General features: G+C 39.2%; 1 protein-coding gene across 3 annotated transcripts in view; it reads right to left on the reverse strand.

The window, feature by feature from the left end:
* The window catches only part of SHLD1 (shieldin complex subunit 1), a 104,386-nt gene that overhangs the window by 9,900 nt on the left and 72,786 nt on the right, over positions 1-21,700 (reverse strand). The window contains exon 3 of one of the 3 annotated variants that reach the window (XM_025264038.3): positions 17,423-17,704. The exons of the other annotated variants lie outside the window; for them this stretch is intronic. Coding sequence (XP_025119823.1) covers positions 17,538-17,704 — 167 coding nt within the window. The 3' untranslated portion in view covers positions 17,423-17,537. Of the gene's footprint in view, positions 1-17,422; positions 17,705-21,700 lie in introns of those variants that run through there. 3 annotated transcript variants of the gene reach the window in all.

Below are 21,700 nucleotides of genomic sequence, written 5' to 3' on the forward strand. Positions count from 1 at the left end.
CTGGTATTTTTCCTACTCACTTGCTGTCCAAGAAATTTTGATTACTGCCCTGCAAGTGAAGGGCTTCAGTTTACTCTACTCTATCAGCAACTTGCTTAGATTCCTCTTTCTGGTTTCATCTGGCTATCCCCCACCCCTCAAGGAATAGCATCAGCATTGTTATTCCCCATCTCATTAGTAACATAAAATCAATGACCAGAAAAACATAAGCTTAAGCCTCCTTTTGCCTGATGGCTTATACATTTTAGAATCTGCAAACTGTTTCTTTAAGGGACATAAACCACATACTCATAAGGAAAGGCAAGGAGATACTCATATTAGGATATTTAATCCAAATTAACACTTCAAAGGATGGATGGTGTGGTCAGGTGCTTTTGAAACCACAGTCTAGGTCTGTATTTACATCTTTTCAAAAGTAAAAGCATGGATGAATCACCCAACAGATGCTAAGGGCAGAGAACAGAGTCCTCTAAATGGCAACTGCTGAGAAATAAAATGAATGCTGAAAAATTTTAAAAAAATATGTGTCATAGGTGAACAGCCCTAAGAGTAGGTGCCCAGAGCAATTAATAAAGGTCAATCTCTACTGTCTGATTTATAAACTATCTTACTTTTATCTTGGCATTTTAAATTTTTTCTGAAGAGATTAAAATTCAAAATTTTCTAAAGAGATTAAATTCTGAAAATTACAGAGAACAATAATATCCAAGTTCACACCACTCCAGATTGACAATTACTTATGACATATTTGCTTCAAATCTTTTTTCCCTATTAAAGAATTAAACAATTCAATTAAAGTTGACATGTAAGTAGAAATTCCCACATAGAAACTGATTTCTTCCAGCCCATTTTTATGCTTTACATATATAAGTATCCATAAGCAAGATAGAGTGTTGCTTTATGTGTAATGGTCTTTTCAGTTTTATTTTCAAGGCCATGTAGGTTGTGTCTAATTTTTCACTTTTACAAACATGGCCTTAGTGAGCCCTTGTGTACTTGTGAGATTTTCTCTGGAAATACATCCAGGAGTGGAACTGCTGAGTTGAAGGAAACATGCGCTTTCAATTTCACGAGATCCTGCCAAATCACTTTCCCAACTGGTTGCAGCATTTACAGTCCCACCAGCGCTGTCTAGCTTTTCCTGTTTCTCCACAGCTTTGCCAAACCCTGATACTGTCAGATGCTTCAAGCTCTATCACCTTATTGGGTTCACATTTCCCTGATTACTCCTATGCTGAGCTGCTTTTCATATGGGTTTCCTTGCTGTAAACTGTCTGTTAATGTTCTTTACCATTTTCTTTTGAGTTTTTGTCTCTTTTCTATCTTCTTTTTAATGGCTTATAAAATTAAAAAGAAAACAATATCTTTTCTGACTTTTCTCCAATTAATCTCAAGACCAGATTTTTCCAGACTGGAGATTTTTTTTAAAATGTGAGGATGAAAAAAAGACGACACGAAAAGCCTCAAGTCCTATTTTTGTTTTAACCGCAAACCTGCTTCCCAAACAAAACAACTCTCTGTGTTAGTCTATCACTACGAAAAAGTGATACTGTGTTTCTACTCCATTTAATAAAAAGTCATGATCCAGGGGCCGGGGACACATCCAGCTTATTGAATCTCATTTTCCAGACAGAAAAATTAAGACAGGACCAAGTCTCCAGAGTCACTTGATGAAGGGATTGGCAAAGAGAACACACAAAAAAGCCTAACAGGCTCATTATTTTTCTTAATTAAAATCATTTTCATATAACTACTATTTGCCACAATGAGGACCACTGATGGTGATGATGAGCCAGGTAGGGCGTTCAAGAGTCTCCCTAGATGATTCATAATCAACATTTAGAAACCACAAGCTTAGATACTAGAAATGCTTAACAATTCTCTTCTTTACTATGAGACTGAGGCTTAGCCTGAAGCTTGATTTTAAAACAGCTTGAATTGCCTTTTCTTCTTTTCTTTCAGTTGCTCAGTTGTGTCTGACCCTTTGGAGACCCCAGTAGACCCCGGATGAAGGCTTACCTGTCCTTCACCATCTCCCGGAGCTTGCTCAAACTCATGTCCATTGAGTCGGTGATGCCACCAACCATCTTCCTCTCTATCGTTCCCTTCTCCTGCCTTCAATCTTTCCCAGCATCAGGGTCTTTTCCAATGAGTCAGTTCTTCACATCAGGTGGCCAAAGTATTGGAGCTTCAGAATCAGTCCTTCCAATGAATATTCAGGATTGATTTCCTTTAGGATTGACTGGTTTGATCTCCTCACAGTCCAAGAGACTCTCAAGAATCTTCTCAAACACCACAGTTCAAAAGCATAAATTCTTCAGCACTCAGCCTTCTTTATGGTCCAACTCTTCATCCATACATGACTACTGGAAAAACCATAGCTTTGACTCTACAGACCTCTGCCAGCAAAGTAATGTCTCTGCTTTTTAATATGGTGTCTAGGATGGTCATAGCTTTTCTTCCAAGGAGGAAGCCTCTTTTAATTTCATGGCTGCAGTCACCATCTGCAGTGATTTTGGAGCCCAAGAAAATAAAGTCTGTCACTGTTTCCATTGTTTCCCCATCTATTTGCCATGAAGTAATAGGACTAGATGCTATGATCTTTAGTTTTTGAATGTTGAGTTTTAAGCCAGCTTTTTCATTCTCCTCTTTCACCTTCATTAGGAGGCTCTTTAGTTCCTCTTCACTTTCTGCCATAAGGATGTGTCATCTGCATATCTGAGGTTATTGATATTTCTCCCAGAAATCTTGATTCCAGCTTGTGCTTCCAGCCCAGCATTTCAATGATGTATTCTGCATATAATTAAATAAGCAGGGTGACAATATACAGCCTTGATATACTCCTTTCCCAATTTGGAATCAGTCTGTTCCATGTCTGGTTCTAACTGTTGCTTCTTGACCTGCATACAAGTTTCTCAGGAGCCAGGTGAGATGGTCCAGTATTCCCATCTCTTTAAGAATTTTCCACAGTTTGTTGTGAGCCACACGGTCAAAGGCTTTAACAAAGTCAATGGTGCAGGAGTATATGTTTTTCTGGAATTCTCTTGCTTTTTCTCTGATCCAATGGATCATATTTTGTTAAGTAGCAATTAAGTTACTGGAACAGAGAACCTGACCCTTTCACTGTTAGAAAAGCCATGGGGAGTCACCTCGTTCAACTCTCCTCACTTTCTGGATCAGAACATTTTAGCTAGAGCTGGAATAAGAACTGAGGCCCCCACAAACACAGAGAACAGACTTGTGGTTGCCAAAGGAAGGGCTGGTGGGTGAGGGATGGACTGGAAGTCTGCAGTTAGCAGATGCAAACTATTACATATTGGATGGATAACAACAAGGCACAGGGAACTATATTCAATATCTTTTTTTTTTTTTTTTTTTACTGTATTGGGTCTTCATTGCAGCATGCAGGCTTCTCTTGTTGTGGTGCACAGCCTTAGCTGTCCCGTGACATGTGGGATCTTAGTTCCCCAACCTGTGATTGAACCCTTGTCCCCTTCATTGGAAGGCAGATTCTTATCCGCTGGACCACCAGGGAAGTCCCTGTACTCAATATCAGGAGATAAGCCATTATGGAAAAGAATATTTTGAAATATATATATATATATTTGTGTGTGTGTGTAACTGAAACATTTTGCTGTACAATAGAAATTAACACAATATTGTAAACCAACTATTCTTTAATTTTCAGTTCAGTTCAATTCACTTGCTCAGTTGTGTCCGACTCTTTGTGAACCCATGAACCACAGCATGCCAGGTCTCCCTGTCCATCACCAACTCCCGGAGTCCACCCAAACCCATGTCCATTGAGTCAGTGATGCCATCCAACCATCTCATCCTCTGTCATCCCCTTCTCTTCCTGCCCTCAATCTTTCCCAGCATCAGGGTCTTTTCAAATGAGTCAGCTCTTCGCATCAGGTGGCCAAAGGATTGGAGTTTCAGCTTCAGAATCAGTCCTACTAATGAACACCCAGGACTGATTTCCTTTAGGATGGACTGGTTGGATCTCCTTGCAGTCCAAGGGACTCTCAAGAGTCTTCTCTAACACCACAGTTCAAAAGCATCAATTCTTCGGCGCTCAGCTTTCTTTATAGTCCAACTCTCACATCCATATATGAGCTTTTTTAATATGCTGTCTAAGTTGGTCATAACTTTCCTTCCAAGGAGTATTGTCACAAAGAAAAAAGAACTATGACCCCTAGACCTCATCCACATTCTGAGCACCAGGAACCCTGAGATGAGATGACCAGGTGAGGCCATCACACAAGGGACCTAAGCTTCTTCAGGAACCTTTGGGAATTATGAGCTTCAAGGTATCATTTAAAGCAATCATTTTAAAGTATTTTTCCCCTCCCAAACTATTTTAAAAACCTAATTTACATGGGAATTTTCAGCAAATTTGTTTCCTATCCAGGCCTAGCTAGTAAGGAACAATTGTGAACAGAAAGGAAAAGCAAATGATTTGGATTTAGGTTGCTACAGCAACATTACTATTTTGAATATAGCTGTTTATTTCAGCAGAGTTAATTTAAACGTGAGTGGCTAATTAAGATGATGCTTGAAACTTTAACCTAAACCTTCACTGTAAGAAAAAGTAAGCACTTTAAAAATGATACCTGAAAGTGTTGCTGGAGACATACTTAGTAAGACGATCATGCTCCTCTGCTGGAGAACAGAAACCGGATCTGTTTTCTTTGAAGAAGGCAGGCCTACTCACAATCTGTCCAAATCCACAAGTCATTTCCTAATTGTAAGATTTAAAGGGGAACAGAATTCCTACCAAAACCAAGCCAGTTCCACTGTTGACACCACCAGTAAGACTTTCTGAGACTGACAAGGAAAGTCTGATGTTTCTCTACACACAGCAGTATTTGTGTTTGATGCATATTTATGTAAAGGGCTTCCCTGGTGGCTCAGCAGTCAAGAATCCACCTGCAATACAGGAGACACAAGTTCGATTCCTAGGTTGGGAAGATCCTCTGGAGAAGGAAATGGCAACCCACTCCAGTATTTTTGCCTGGAGAATTCCATGGACAGAGGAACCTGAAAAGCTATAGTTGATGGGGTCGCAAAGAGTTGGACATGACTAAACAACAACAAATACTTGTGTAAACATATTTCACTCTACATCAAATCAAAGTCAAGTATATCTACGAAGTGACAGACTGAATTGGAAGCAAACGGACCAGACCATATTTATGTATGTAAATATATCACTGAATGTTCCCTCTTCGAAGTGATCACCTTAGGGGGCAGGGGTAAGCTCTTAATTTAAAAACGTTGATGCTGCTGAGACCATTTTGGAGTTTCTTTAGAAAATGTCTTTACTTACTCTGGAAACTTCTTCTGTATGTCCTTATTAGTGGCAAATCTCCATCCTCAGAGGACAGAATTAGCTTTTTGGAAAATGTCAAGAGGTATTAGGAACAAAAACTGATAAATTGTGTATGTGATCATGCAGGGTAACAGGGCTTGGGTTAAAAAACAAGGTTTATCTCCAAAAGGAAACTACTTTTCTTATGTTTCACATGCTGGTTCTAAAAGCAGTTCCCACAAGGGAACTTCAAAGTTAGTTCTATGCAATGGAAGGCAGCATGGTTTCAGTGTACATATATTTTCACATCTGCTACCTTAAAGGACAGACTAATGTGGTTTTAATTTCTGGTTATTGTAAAAAAAAAAAAAAAAGCTCATAATCAGAAATCTGAATGCTTTTGTCCTAACAGACAAGACAGTGGTGGACTTTGTATTTAGAAGACTTGAATTTGAATCCTATCATGGTCACTTACTGGGTATGTGACCATGGGAAAATTACTAAACATCTCTGAATCTCCATGTCCTCATCTGTAAAATGGAAATGAACAGCTCCTGCCTCATAGGACTATTGTAAGAACTAAATAATCTTTCAGTATAAAACCTAGTGTGGGACTTCCCTGGTGGTCCAGTGGTTAAGAATTCGCTTGCCAAAGAACGGGATATGAGTTCAATCCTTGGTCTGGGAAGATTCCACATGCTGTGGGGCTACTAATCTTGTGTGCCACAATTACTGAGCCCAAGAACCCTAGAGCCTGTGCTCTGCAACAAGAGAAGCCATCACAATGAGAAATCTGCACACTGTGAAAAAGAGTAGACCCCATTTGTTGGAAATAGAGAAAGTCCATGCATAGCAACAAAGACCCAGCACAGCCATAAATAAACAAATTTTTAAAAAACCTAGTGTGCTGTAAGTGTTCAACAAATATAGACTACTTTATAATTATCACAGTGACAAGAGTAATACCAGCAGCAGAGTTGTTACATGTAAGTATTAAGCTATTTGTCATTTAGCATCTAGGGTTATGTTTTATTTTTTGGCCACTCTGTATGTAGAATCGAACCCACGCTCCCTGCATTGGACACACAAAGTCTTAATCACTAGACCACCAGCAAAGTCCCAGCATCTAGGATTTTAAAAAGTGAATTGTAAAGGCTGCTATAGGTCTTCTCTGCAGTGATAAATGAATATCATAAGCAAAGTCCAGATGAACAAGCATTCATTTTGGACTAGAAGGAATATCACTTTTATCTACTGCCTTATCCTGGCATCAGGATTAGTGGAATGAATCAGAGTGAACATTGCCCATCTCACAGCAGTAGGACTATGACTACAGAGAGGTCCCAAGTGCATGCTATGCAAAGCAAACACAATCCCATCGTGGGTGGGAACAGCAGGTGCCTTAGAATGTGGGCATGTCACACACAGAAGCTCAGGCTGCTAGAGCCCTCATCTGTCCCCCAAGGTGCACCAGCCCCAGAGTGTGGGTGGGACTGAAATGACTCAACCTCCAGGGAGCCTCATGGGGGGGTGGTTTTGGAACTAGATGGGAGATCAAGTGAAGAATTTCAGCGAAAAGTTTATATTAATAAACACACTGAAGAAAGAAACAGACTACTTTGAAAAAAAAAAGAAAAGATTGAGAAACTAGGGAAGAAATGATCTGAGTTCACAGAATGACCCCCGGCTGACTCAGAAATGTAGTGTGACTTAAACTTTAAAATGGAAGATGAAACTGGGAAATGCAGTGAGAACAATTATAAGAGATATTTCTTAGTTTGCTTCTCTCTCCTTCCTTCCCCCACTAACAGCTAAATCTAAGAAGGGCAAAGCTTTGAGCCTTCTCTGAAACAAATAATTTCAGAGAACACAGAAAACACAGCAGAAGTAGGAAAAAAGCCATAAACAAAAATTTTTATATAGTATAATATACAACCTATGCAGAATATGCTTATAAACAGAAGTGAAACCCCCAGAAAGCTGAGGCTGACTGAATGACAGAAAATATGGGATGTGGGGGTTTAGGATGTATTTGTGTAGAAAATGTTTCTAACATGGAAACATGAACTCGACAAGGACTGCTGCTGTTGCTGCTGCTAAGTCGCTTCAGTCGTGTCCGACTCTGTGCGACCCCATAGAGGGCAGCCCAACAGGCTCCAGCGTCCCTGGGATTCTCCAGGCAAGAATACTGGAGTGGGTTGCCATTTCCTTCTCCAATGCATGAAAGTGAAAAGTGAAAGTGAAGTCACTCAGTCGTGTCCGACTCTTAGCGACCCCATGGACTGCAGCCTACCAGGCTCCTCCGTCCATGGGATTTTCCAGGCAAGAGTACTGGAGTGGGGTGCCATTGCCTTCTCCGCGACAAGGACTAGGAGGTACAAATATGGAACTGAATTTCCACCTTTACAAGGACATGGCAAATAGTCCCTGTGACCAAACATCTAAAAATGCTGGGTAAAACTTTTAAAAAAATCTCTTATAACACATGACTAAGTTGGGATAAAATAAAGAAAGTCCTTAGAGACCAAGAGGAAAATAAGAGTGGGTATTCCAAGAGGAAAGTGAGTCCTGAGCTGGTGCCTAGAACCTAGTACATCAGTTTTAATGTCCACACAGCATTCAGGACACAAAGCCTAGATCATAGCAAGATGGGGGCCTGAGAGGAAGCTCACTGCACAAGGCTGAGAGTACTGTAGCTCCACCCTCAGAGAAAAGATGAACTAGGGAAAAAATATGCCTTGAAAAGGGTTGTAGAAACCTCCCTGGTGGTCCAGTAGTTAAGACTCTGAGCTTCCACTGCAGGGGACATGGGTTCAGTCCCTGGTCAGGAAACTAGGATCCCACATGACACGCAGTGAGGCCAAAATACTTTTTTAAATAAAAAATAAAAATAAAGAAAAGGATTACACTTAAAAAAAACTTGTCTGTCTTGGCTTTGTTCTAAGTGGAGAGAAAAAAAGAACCATCTCGCCAGAGATATAACTGTGAGCCAGACCTCACAAATTTATGTGGCCTGAGTTGAGACTATTTTGTAGTGAAAATCCTCTAAGCCAGGTATGTATTTTAATATGGTTCCAGACTGAAGTGCACTCATATGTTTGGAGAAAGCAAATGCAAATCCTTTTATAAGACTGTACTCTCAACTCCAAAAGAAACATATATAAAGTTCCATGGAATATGAGTTTACAACAAAAACAACACTCAAAAAATACATATTGAAACAAGGCACCTTTATTGACAGGGAATAAACAAAAGAAACAGCACTGGAATGAAACTCATGGAAACAGATTACTGAAATTAGCACAGAATATAAAATAAATACGCTTGTGTTAAAGAAATAAAATAGGGAATAGGCAATTTGACTAAAAACAAGAGACTGTGAAAAATAAACAGATAAACTAGAAGTTTAAAAGCTTAGAAAAATGTAAAATTATAATAATATTTATTTATACTTCAATAGCTGGGTAAAAATAGAAGATTAGACACTGCTGGAAAGAGAATTACAAAATGGAAATCAGATTTGAAGATATTAGTCAGAATTTAAGGAAATAATCCCATTCACCATTGCAATGAAAAGAATAAAATACTTAGGAATATATTTACCTAAAGAAACTAAAGACCTATATATAGAAAACTATAAAACACTGGTGAAAGAAATCAAAGAGGACACTAATAGATGGAGAAATATACCATGTTCATGGATCGGAAGAATCAATATAGTGAAAATGAGTATACTACCCAAAGCAATCTATAGATTCAATGCAATCCCTATCAAGCTACCAACAGTATTTTTCACAGAGCTAGAACAAATAATTTCACAATTTGTATGGAAATACAAAAAACCTTGAATAACCAAAGCAATCTTGAGAAAGAATGGAACTGGAGGAATCAACCTGCCTGACTTCAGGCTCTACTACAAAGCCACAGTCATCAAGACAGTATGGTACTGGCACAAAGACAGAAATATAGATCAATGGAACAAAACAGAAAGCCCAGAGATAAACCCACGTGCCTATGGACACCTTATCTTTGACAAAGGAGGCAAGAATACACAATGGAGAAAAGACAATCTCTTTAACAAGTGGTGCTGGGAAAACTGGTCAACCACTTGTAAAAGAATGAAACTGGAACAATTTCTAACACTATACACAAAAACAAACTCAAAATGGATTAAAGATCTAAACCTAAGACCAGAAACTATAAAACTCTTAGAGGAGAACATAGGCAAAACACTCCCCGACATAAATCACAGCAGGATCCTCTATGACCCACCTCCCAGAATATTGGAAATAAAAGCAAAAATAAACAAATGGGACCTAATTAAAATTAAAAGCTTCTGCACAACAAAAGAAACTATAAGCAAGGTGAAAAGACAGCCTTCAGAATGGGAGAAAATAATAGCAAATGAAGCAACTGACAAACAACTAATCTCAAAAATACACAAGCAACTCCTACAGCTCAATTCCAGAAAAATAAACGACCCAATCAAAACATGGGCCAAAGAACTAAATAGACATTTCTCCAAAGAAGACATACAGATGGCTAACAAACACCTGAAAAGATGCTCAACATCACTCATTATCAGAGAAATGCAAATCAAAACCACAATGAGGTATCATTTCACACCAGTCAGAATGGCTGCGATCCAAAAGTCTACAAGCAGTAAATGCTAGAGAGGGTGTGGAGAAAAGGGAACCCTCTTACACTGTTGGTGGAAATGCAAACTAGCACAGCCACTATGGAGAACAGTGTGGAGATTCCTTAAAAAACTGGAAATAGAACTGCCATACAACCCAGCAATCCCACTGCTGGGCATACGCACCGAGGAAACCAGAATTGAAAGAGACAATTTCTCTGTGTACCCCAGTGTTCATTGCAGCACTGTTTATAATAGCCAGGACATGGAAGCAACCTAGATGTCCATCAGCAGATGAATGGATAAGAAAGCTATGGTACATATACACAATGGAGTATTACTCAGCCATTAAAAAGAATACATTTGAATCAGTTCTAATGAGGTGGATGAAACTGGAGCCGATTATACAGAGTGAAGTAAGCCAGAAAGAAAAACACCAATACAGTATACTAATGCATATATATGGAATTTAGAAAGATGGTAATGATAACCCTGTATGCGAGACAGCAAAAGAGACACAGATATATAGAACAGTCTTTTGGACTCTGTGTGTGTGGGGGGGGGGATGATTTGGGAGAATGGCATTGAAACATGTATAATATCATATAAGAAATGAATCGCCAGTCCTGGTTTGATGCAGGATACAGGATGCTTGGGGTAGGTGCACTGGGATGACCCAGAGGGATGTATGGGGAGGGAGGTGGGAGGGGGGTTCAGGATTGGGAACATGTGTACACCCATGGCGGATTCATGTTGATGTATGACAAAACCAATACAATATTGTAAAGTAATTAGCCTCTAATTAAAATAAATAAATTTAAACTAAAAAAAATTTAGCACAGAGAGACAAAGAAATGGAGAAAACAAAACAGAAGAAAATTAAGAGATGTGTAAGTCAAAGTGAGATGTTCTAATTGGAATTTCAGAAAAAGGCAATAGAGAGAACATAGGAAAGGCAATGCACAATGAGTTAATGGGTGAGAATGTCTTAGAACTGATAAAAGCATGAATTCTCAAATTTAACAATCACAATATTTTGTAAGCAGGCTAAATAGAAAAGATATTATTCCACTGCTTTCTTGCTTGCGTTGCTGCTATTGAGACATCAACAGTCAGCTTAATTATCATTCATTTATAAGCAATCTGTCTTTTCTTTATGGCTGGTTTTAGGATTTTTATTTTTGCCTTTGATAATATATTATCTTGTATCTATTAGGCCCTACATTTTGTTTCCTGAAAATTTCATTCTGTAATGAGTTAATTACGCAAAGTCATTCCACTTCAAAGTTGTTCTAGTTGGTTTTATTAAAAAATGTAGATGCTTTTATTAACAATGTTTCACAGATGTTATTTTCTCTCTCTCTAATCAACTGTTTTCATATGTTTTTTAAAAAATTACTAACGATCTTCCTAAGTCAGCTCATGCTGCTACTCTAGTGCCCTCAGCATTGTAATACTAATGTACACTGACCTACAGACCAAGCACCCTTTTAGAAAAAAAGGAAAATAATTATTTTTACTGTTTCATGATATTCACTCTCTTTAAAGAGATCATATAAAAGCAGGAATATAGCTTAATTTTAAGAAAGTAAAATTTCGGTACTTCCCTGGTGGTCTAGTGGTTAAGAATTCACTTGCCAATGCAGGGGACGTGAGTCTGATCCCTGGTCAGGGAACCAACATCTGGCACACTGAGGGGCAAGTAAGCCCATGTGCCACAACTACTGAGCCTGCCAGCAGCAACTACTGAGGCCTGTGCACCCCACAGCCTATGCTCTGCAACAAGAGAAGCCACTGCAATGAGAAGCCCAAGCACACGCTGCAACTAGAGAGTAGCCTCTGTTCAACCTAACTAGAGAAGACCGGAGCACAGTGACCATGACTCAGAGCACCCAAAAATAAATACATAAATAATTTTTTTTTAATGAAAGTAAACTTACTTTTAGCTAGCCAATGAATTATGCCAACCATAAGAAGATACAAAGAGTCAAAGGTTATGACTCACAAGTTATTAGTGGTAACATTTACAGCTTTATTGATTTTTTTGTTACCTAAGGTCCTTCTTAAATTTATTCCATTTCACATATAAATGAAATAATTTTCTTCATAAACCTAGGATGGGGTACCAATTTGGAGGTGACAATGAAGAAGGAAAAAGAGGAAAATGACCTCGTTATACTGGTCATTCCAGACAATTACTTTTTTGACCTCTGAGTGGCAAAATCTCAAATGTATTTGAAACTTTAGCTCCTTTTAAAAGGAGCCCCACAAATCCCATACACACAATATATTTTTTCATGCACATTTCTGTTTTCCTATACCTTGACCTAGGTAGTAGCTAATTGGGTATATATATATATATATATATTTTTTTTTTTTTTCCTTTTTACATATGTAAAATCCACCAAGCTGAAACACAAAAGACTCATGTACTTCACTGTATAGAAATTGTAACTCAATTTAAAAAATATTTACACACACACACACTCCCTGTCTTCAATAAGTCTTGAATGTGGCACAGACATTAAGTTTTTTTAAAAAAGATTCACAGATGATTCTAATGTTTAACATTTAATGTTTGGTTGGGTTCTGCTGCCCCAAGACACTTAGAACACGTGTTAATTAAAATAGCCACCCAGCAAATAACTGTTTCAATAAACATATGAATGAATGTATGAACCAACAAACTAATAAATATCTATGTTATTCATGGTTGTAGGTATACCATTGATTGAAGTCAGAAAAAGCTCTAAGAATGTCAAAAAGGGGAGGGGGGCATGCCACATGTTTTGGGCTTCCCTGGCGGCTTAGTGGTAAAGAATTCACCTGCAATGTAGGGGATGCAGGTTCGATCCCTTGGTAGGGAAGATTTTCTGGAGAAGGAAGTGGCAACCTGCTCCAGTATTCTTGCCAGGAAAATTCCACGGACAAAGGAGCCTGGTGGGCTACAATCCGTGGGGTCACAAAGAGTCAGATATAACTGAGCAACTAAGCACGCTATGTTTTAGGCCCATTAAATGCCTTATCGCTCCTCATTACAACTCTATAAGGGAAGGCGACTGTTCCTGATCTTTAGTTGCAGCCAACATAAGCCATTTTGGCTACCTTAAACAGAAAGAGAGGTATAACACAGCTCATGATATTGTTGGGAGAACTGCAGAGACAGACTCTAAGATGAACTTTTAGGAATTACTCCTCAAATCACTCAGCAGAACTGGACAAAGGTGCTGCTGAAACCTAAAAACCAGGAAGCTGCTGCTACAAATGCTGCTCCAAACTCAGTTTCTGCTACAATTTGGAAGTTCTCAATCAGGAAGCTGCCTGTCGAGTCAGGAAGCTATTACTATAGCAGCTGGTTTCAGAACCACGCTGCCTCTGCCATTACCCATACCAGCTAGAAATGAAATGAAGGTCCAGACCCCATCTCTCTTCCCACATAATCTAGGCCTGAATTCAGAGGTTTATGGGAATGTATTTGATTAGCAGATCTAACTCCAGAATACTAGCTGAAAGATCTAGAAACGGAAACTTCCAACCCTGTGTAAAGCAAGAGATAATGCTAGGAGGAGGCTGGAATAGGCATTAAGTGGGCTAATTAATAGATAATGAAACTGAAGCACAGAGATCAAGAAACTTGGTCAAAGACACACAGCTAGTAAGTGGCAGGGCCAGGATTCAAACTCAGGAGGTGGAACCAAAGACCAATAAGGCATGGGAGGAGGAGGAAGAAATGTTGCTCAGTTGTGTCTCTTTGCGGCCCCATGGACTGTAGCCCACCTGGATCCTCTGTCCATAGGTTTCTCCAGGCAAGAATACTGGAGTGGGTAGCCATTCCCTTCTTCAGGGGTTCTTCCTAACTCAGGGTCTCCTGCATTGCAGGCATTCTTTACCACTGAGCCACCTGGGAAGCCTGAGACTAAAAACCTGAGACTAAAGCTGGTGGTATATTCTCTGTTATCTGATACTTTATTTCCACACATTCTTAGCACAATTCAGGTTGTCAATCTGCCTCTCTGTCTCTCTCTCTCTCCATCTAGTCACCCACCCATTTCTCTCTATGAGAATGACCCAGATGGCAGAATAAAAACATTAAACTGTATCCAATATAAATACATCAATAAGTATGGACTAAGGCTGAGAGGAGTGAGAAGGGTCATTTCCAAATCATAGGGTGGACATGCTGAAAGTTCCCCACAAAGGAGACTGTGTCAGCTATTTTTTAAAGACTGTAATTCAGAAAATGCTTCATTTGACATGACAAGTTATAAATTACAAATCAGTTTGGGAAGGGTAAATATTTGCTGAAGATTAAGTGCATGGCAAAGGTACATCATTAAATCTGAAGTAATTGAAAAGTTCAGTTTGGTATCATATACGTCCACTCCATCTTGTTGGAGTTGCTGAACATACAGCCTCAACAACCATGAGCCATAGTCTTATACCATCTCCATGGTAAAGAAAGAAATGATAAATATCTTCAGCATGACTTCCAATAAAGTGAGCCTGAATTAATTATTCTGTGTGCAAATGCAAATGGATTTGGTTAAACAAATGAGACTACCCGCCAAGGACATCAGCGAGATACTGGACTGAATTCACATTAATCAAACGTACATCAGACTGAATCAGTGACATATGCACAGAAGTAAGGCTGCTTAAAACTTATATTTTAATTCCTAATTTTTATGTTTTTAAAAGTAATATAGGCTCAGAGCTTTTAAAAGTCAGATGAGGCTGACAATGAGCAACAATACTTCCTGTCTCCTTCAGCATCCTCCCCATTGCTCAGAGTCTACATTCCTATTTGCTGTTCTTTCTGGTTTTTAAAATCTTTTTATGTCTAATGAACATGATCCTATATGACAACTTATCAGTCTTAAGACACTATATGTTGACATTAGGCCCCATCACACACATGCCCCTGTGCAGAGACTTACCTTCCCTTGTTCTCTAAATACAATTATGCCCAGTTTTAAAATTAAATCAACATTTAGAGTTTTAAGTTATGATAACTTTATAAAGTTGTCACTGCTTTATTGTACAATATTACTATTTCTGTGCTTGTTATTCCTCTTTTACATTTGCTTGCTTTGCTACCCACACTCCCCAAGAGCCTCTCAGTGTAACTTCCACATGTCCACCTGGCAGAACAGCCTCAGCTCCCCAGCCTGCTGAGCACTTGCCTCAGCAGCTCTCCACCCTCAGGCTCCAGGCCTGCTCCATGGCTGCTGACCCAGGTCTCCTCCTTGTTGCTTTCCTAAATTTTTTGTATTATTTCTATGATGATTTCCTCTACCCCACTTTCTGTTTTATTTTTTTGCAGATTTCTTCTGCTCCATTATTATCGCTGTCTTCTGAGTTCTTTCTTTCTTATTCATCTTGGTTTCTACATTTTATGATGGAGGATTTCCACAAATATCTGCTAATCTTTGGCTGTGAGTTCATAATTTAAGGGTGAGGCATTAAAATACTAATTGGAAACTCTTGCCATGGGTAGGGCTTATAGACTGGTGGACTTCATGTAGGGTGACTGATATTCATTTAGGTTTTCCAGAGATGGATCCACTCATCTCCAAAATGGCCATGAGGATGCTGTTTTAGACGGAAAGGCCCAGACAGTCCTCTCTGAGGAGAGGGCATTTAACTGCGGAGCCCTACATGCAATGAGAGAGGAAGTAATGCAAATATCTGGGGCAGATGGGCTTCAGACAGAGGAAACGGCAAGTGCAGAGTCCCTGAAACAGAGGCAGGTTTAATTAGCCAGGATGAGGACCAGCCAGGAGGCCCCTGTGGCTAGAGCAGGGGAAGTAATAGGAAGACAGAAAGAACGAGCTGCATTTATAGCTTGTGGAAACAATTTTCACATAGACTTTGTCAGAGACATTAAAAAGCCTAATATCAAAATATTTAGTTATAGTTTATAAAAATGAATCTGAATCATTTTTACAGTACTTGACATCAGACAAAAAAAGATCATGGGGACTTGCCTTTGTTTGGTTAATCAGGTAAGCTAACAGATATGTGAAATTATTTATCTCTGTTCAACCGTGTGAAGATTATGAAAAATGAGACTCTATACCTCATAAACACACTAGAGACACTGAATGAGATATAAATCTGTTCACACATCTGAGCTAAATCAAAGGAAGCAGCTCACGTTTTTGAGAAAAATCAAAAGCTTAAAAAAAAAACCCAACCAGTTGCCAAGGCAACAACAAAAAAAACTAGACAGAAAATATATTTTCCATCTTAAGCACTATCACATTCAAAAGCTCAGTATCTTCTGGCCCTGCTTTTGAAGTTTTATTTAACCTTCATTCAGTCATTCCTGGAGATGGGGCAAGAACTGAGAATCCACAGAACCTGGGTCTTTGTCAAAGCTGGGTGGTGGCAATGCACTAGTAAAAAGTATTTTAAGGGAGGTGAATAAATCCTCTGGTTCACAGACTAAGGCATAAGAACTACCTTCTTGAAATTATTCTTTGACTTTTCCTGTATGACACGATTTTGCAGAGAACTTCCACTTATGCGCTGGACACCAAATGGTTACTGAGAGACTGGAAGGTCAAATAATGTGCTGGAGAATTTCCAGATCCTTCCCCTTGAACTTGTTCAATTTCAAAGGGTGACTCAGAGCTGACATTAAACACCATCTGTGCTTCTCCACCAGACACCCTGCTAAAAGCCCTGCTGTCCACAAGGCTGCCAAACTCGGTCTTGACTCGCCCCTTGCTGGCTTTCTCTATCCAGAGGCTCCACTGCTTCTTGGAGTCCCTGTGCTCCGTCCTCTATGAAGCCCACACAGGTTCCCAGGCAGAACTAACCCGCCCACCCCACAGCCCCAGGGTCGAGTATACAGCACCCAGTGGTTCTTCCACATCTGCTGAAGGCCTGTGCGTAGCTCTTTTCTTATCTGACTGTGGCTCCCTAGAGACAGAGGCACTGTCCTAGATATTGTGGTACATGTGCCCCACATAAGCCTGGGGAAAATGGTTTTAGTGAATAAAACAGAATGTATTAATATACTGCTCTAGATTTTAATGCTAAAGAACAATCTCAAAACACCAACAAAACAAGTAGTGGAAAGAATCTGGTAAGCTGGTGGTAGGTAGAGGGAGGCAACTGTGTCTGGCTCCAGCTCAGGCCCTGGCCGGCTGTGTGACTAGTTGAACCTCTCTTGTTTTCCAAACTGTGTCTGCAGAATACCACCTGTGTCCAGAGAGAGGGTAGCAAGTGTTCATAAAAAAGGGGCTTAAAGTTCAAGGTGGTGGTGTTAAAAGCATAAGGTAAGTCTTTTTTTTTTTTAAGGCAAGTCTTTTTATTGTAGACCTTTGTGCAACGGTGTCTGACCTGGAGGATGGAAGGAAGCAGAGCAGGCCAGACACCTGATAAACAATGATTCTCATTTTCTTTATTGTTGCTCTCCTCATCATCTACATTCTGTAGATTGTTTTCTATAATGACAGTATACTATTTTAGTTAAAAAACTATTTTATTAAAAGTATTAGTCAAATTAGAATGTAACCTAATTGGATAATGATTCCTTTTCTAAAGTTATACACAATTAGTTTCACTGTCAATTTTTGTTCCTTAACTTTGTAAAGTTGTATACAGGATAGGAGAACCACCCATCCTGGGTGAGGGAAAACACCACCATAAATCTTCCTCCCGGCAGGTGGTTCGGTTCTGGCCTCCAGAGGGCTTGGGCTTGAATAGTAGCTCCCAATCTGCTTTCCCCAAAACTGAGCACCACCTTCCTGAAAATGAGGGCATAAACACCACATGTATAAACTCACCCTTAAGCAGATATCTGCATTCCATGGGTCACAAAGATGAAGGGAATCAAATGTAAACACACGTGAAGTTTTGTCTCCTCAGTGCCAAGAATAACAGACACATCTTAGGTGAATGGGGTTCCAGGCAAAGAACAGTAGGGCCACTCAGGTCAAGGGTTAGACAAAACAGAAATGATAATGGTGCAAATCCAAACTTTAACCTTTTTCTCTTTTCTGTAACTATTTCCACAAGAACTAACTTTTCTATAATGTTGTGTGTGTGTGTGTGTGTGTGTGTGTGTGTGTATTTCTCTCTCTCTCTCACACACACACCACAGGACCCATATTAGATGGACTCTGTTCAGGACAATCATTTATAATAACAGGGTGAAGCAGAAGCTTAGAGATGATGCAAATGTCATGAAACCCCCCAAGCAGAGCTGAGCTGAACAAACCATGTTCCCATTAAGTTATTTTAAAGGTCAAAAGAAACTGTCTGTCAGAGTTAGAGGCGTGATTTTTCTTACCAATGAACAATCTCATTTAAATGAGTACAATTTAAATACTTTAAGAATCTAAAAAGAAACTCAGGACAAAACTCTGAGGAATCTGGAGGAAAAAAACTGAAGCAGAAGAGTCTATTTTTAGGACTATTTTAAGCGGAAAAAGAAAGTGTAAAACACTGTATCTTGAGAGTCCCTTGGACAGCAAGGAGATCAAACCAGTCAATCCTAAAGGCAATCAACCCTGAATAATCATTGGAAGGACTGATGCTGAAGCTGAAGCTCCAATACTTTGGCCACCTGATGGGAAGAACTGACTCATTGGAAAAGCCCTGATGCTGGGAAAGACTGAGGGCAGGAGGAGAAGGGGGTGATAGAGAATGAGATGGTTGGATGGCACCATTGACTCAGTGGACATAAGTCTGAGCAAACTGTGAGAGAGAGTGAGGGAAAGGGAAGCTTGGTATGCTGCAATCCAGGGGGTTTCAAAAAGTCAGACATGACTGAGAGACTGAACAACAAAGAGCACTGTATGGTGCGTACACCCAGGGGATGACGGGTGGGGAGTGGGAGCTCCAGGTATGGCAGGAGGACAGACCGTCAGCCACACAGCACAAGGGAAGGGAAGGCAATGACCAAGGGGTTCCAGAAACAAAGAACAGCACAGACTGAGACAAGTGCCTAGAAACCTCAACCTGGAGAAGTAGACCTTCTCTAAGATTCTTAAGCAGAGAACTAGGATCAATGGGATGTTAAGGGCTAAAAGATGTTGAAGTCTAAAAAATCTAAAAGATCTCATCCTGCTTTCAAGATGAGACTGAGAACAATACTATTAAGTATTTTAGTAAGCAGAATAATGCTATCCTGGAACTCTATGTCTTTTCAGTAATTTGGAGTATAATGCACCCACCAGCAATGCTGACTTCAAAAATAAAGCAGTGGATAAGAAGAAGCTTGAGTTAAATATCATGACACACTCTTCTATGGCCCAGCACTTCATCTAAGCTACCCCTTCACACATGGAGAGTAAAGAAAACCAAAACAGAAACACATGCAGCTTCTACTCTATCCAAGAATCCTTTAGAAATGTAGAGTAGTCTCTTCTAGACTTATTTCCATTACTCTTAGGAAATTAAAAAAAAAATAGGGGGACAGGAGGACAGGAAACTTGAAAGCAATGCATTAGAAGAAAAGCAAAAGAAGATAATATAGCAAAATAGCAAGAGTTTCTTTCTTTTTTGTGTTTTTTATATTTTCCATCTTCTACAGTAAACATGTAAACAAGAAAATGTTTATACAGAGAGAGATCAAAGGGATTAAAGAAATCAAATTGAGACAACTCAAAGGAAGCAACACAACTGTTATCACTTAAAAGCAAATGCTTGCTCTGGCTCAGGCATGGTCTCTGTTCATCTTCCTATCTCTTCAATGACAACAGTCATTTGTCAAATATTTACTAAGTGTTCTTTTTTTTGGTGGTACACCGAGGCATGTGGGATCTTAGTTCCCCAATCAGGGATGGAACCTGGACCCCCTGCATTGGAAGCATAGTCTTAACCACTAAACAGCCAGGGAATTCCCCTCAAATATTTATTAAATGTGCACCAAATGCCTGACCCTACGTAGAGAAACAAAAGACCCTGGTGGAGCTGTTGTCCTCAACAAACTTGTAGTCAAGAAAGATACAAAAAAAAAAAAAAAAAAAAAATACAACACCGAGAGCACTATAAAAGCTAAACCACGTTCTTCTGATGACCGCTGTAATCAGAGCTTGTAAGAACAGAGTCAGAGGTGCCATAACGAATTCACTGAACCAGGACTCCAGACCCAGCTCCTAAAGGAAATGGGGATTTGGATAAATTCCCATGGTTCTCTACAGAATGATCACAGCTAAGTTGAAGTGGTTTCACCTTGGTAGCTCAATGGTTTCTCTGAATGAATGAGACACACATGTATCTGAGAGCGGAACTGCTGGGTGACCAAGTATACAAGTGTTCAGTTTTTAGAAATCCTGAAAGTAGGTGTCATAGCATATATGAGAGTGAAGGGCCTGACTCTGGTTTGGCCTGTTCCTGACCATAATGATGGGGTCTCATATCAGGTCTGTCCAGATCTGATCTATCACCGAAGATGGTGAGCCCTCAAACCACTCTATTTTCATCTACTTTAAAAATATCATCTTCATAGACACTGCCGACACTTATTTTTTCCTAAAGAAAAGGCTGTTAAAACTAAGAAGGGCAGATGAAATTGCACTGTTGTTAAAGGCAAATTATATTATAAAGGACAAGCTGTCTAGTAAAGCAAACTTATAATTACAATTATCTTCAAAATAAATCAAATTATCTGTATAAACCCAACCACTCACTGGTAAATTAATGGAAAAACATGACAATGTTGAGCTTTTAACTGCTTCTATTGCAAAAGCCCCAAACCTAAACTTCAGTTATCAGGCAGAAAAGAGGCAATTAGTTTGCAACAGATGTACCACTAAAAACCTGTTACAGTGGAGGCCCAGAGTTATTAATTCCAAAATTTATGAAGTCCATCTGTGCAATTTTTACAGGTTTTCACTTTAGACAGTCCTACTTAGATAGTCCCTCCTAACTAATTGCTTTTTATTTTGCTTTTGAGTCTTAAAAAATATTTCCAGTATATATGCTTCATATAAGCTCTATTATCTCAAACTCCAAGTTTAATTTCTTTTCCAGAACATTTTTTTGTTGTTGTTATATTAAACCTTGGGAAAATACCAGATGACAAGATTATTGAGCAATGATAGGACTTAAACAAATTAAGGCTTCCAGGCCATGTTGCTACTTGTTTCCAAAAATCAATCTTTTTCAGGTTATCAAACATCACTTGTGACCTTTATAAAGAACTCCCTGAAGTCATTCATTCGTAAGAAAATCTGGTTAGACTATTACAGTAGTGAATAATGTAAAATGATGCCAATGTTCAATTATAAGACCTGCTAATGATTACTACATATTTTTAGTATTATTGAGTAGGGTTGAAATGGTTCAAATAACAATCAAATATATTTTGCTTGGTACCAACAAATGAAACTACAAACAAACACAATAAGAGAAATGAGAAATAGAATAATTTCAGGGAAATAAATTTCCCCCAGTAATCCCTATGAATATTGAAGGAAAAAATAGTTTGTTCTTGGTACAAGACCTGCTCCCATTCAAGTAGAAAGGGTAGTTGCTCTACTGATGGGAGAGTGGGGTCATACGGAAATGACCCCTTAAAGCAGTGAGGAATGACTCAAAGAGTATGAAAGGAACTTCATGGATCCTTCCATGGCACCTAGAATCCCTACTCTGCTGGCCTCCTGAGATTACAACATGCCACAGAGTTCTGTGACCAATATGTTTATTCATTCAACAAATATTTGTGAAGGATCAATTATGTACCATACCCTGTCCTACAGCCTGGAGATTCTGTGATGAATGACAGATAAAGCCCT

The sequence above is a fragment of the Bubalus bubalis genome, chromosome 14 (assembly GCF_019923935.1).
Source record: "Bubalus bubalis isolate 160015118507 breed Murrah chromosome 14, NDDB_SH_1, whole genome shotgun sequence".
NCBI lineage: Eukaryota > Metazoa > Chordata > Mammalia > Artiodactyla > Bovidae > Bubalus > Bubalus bubalis.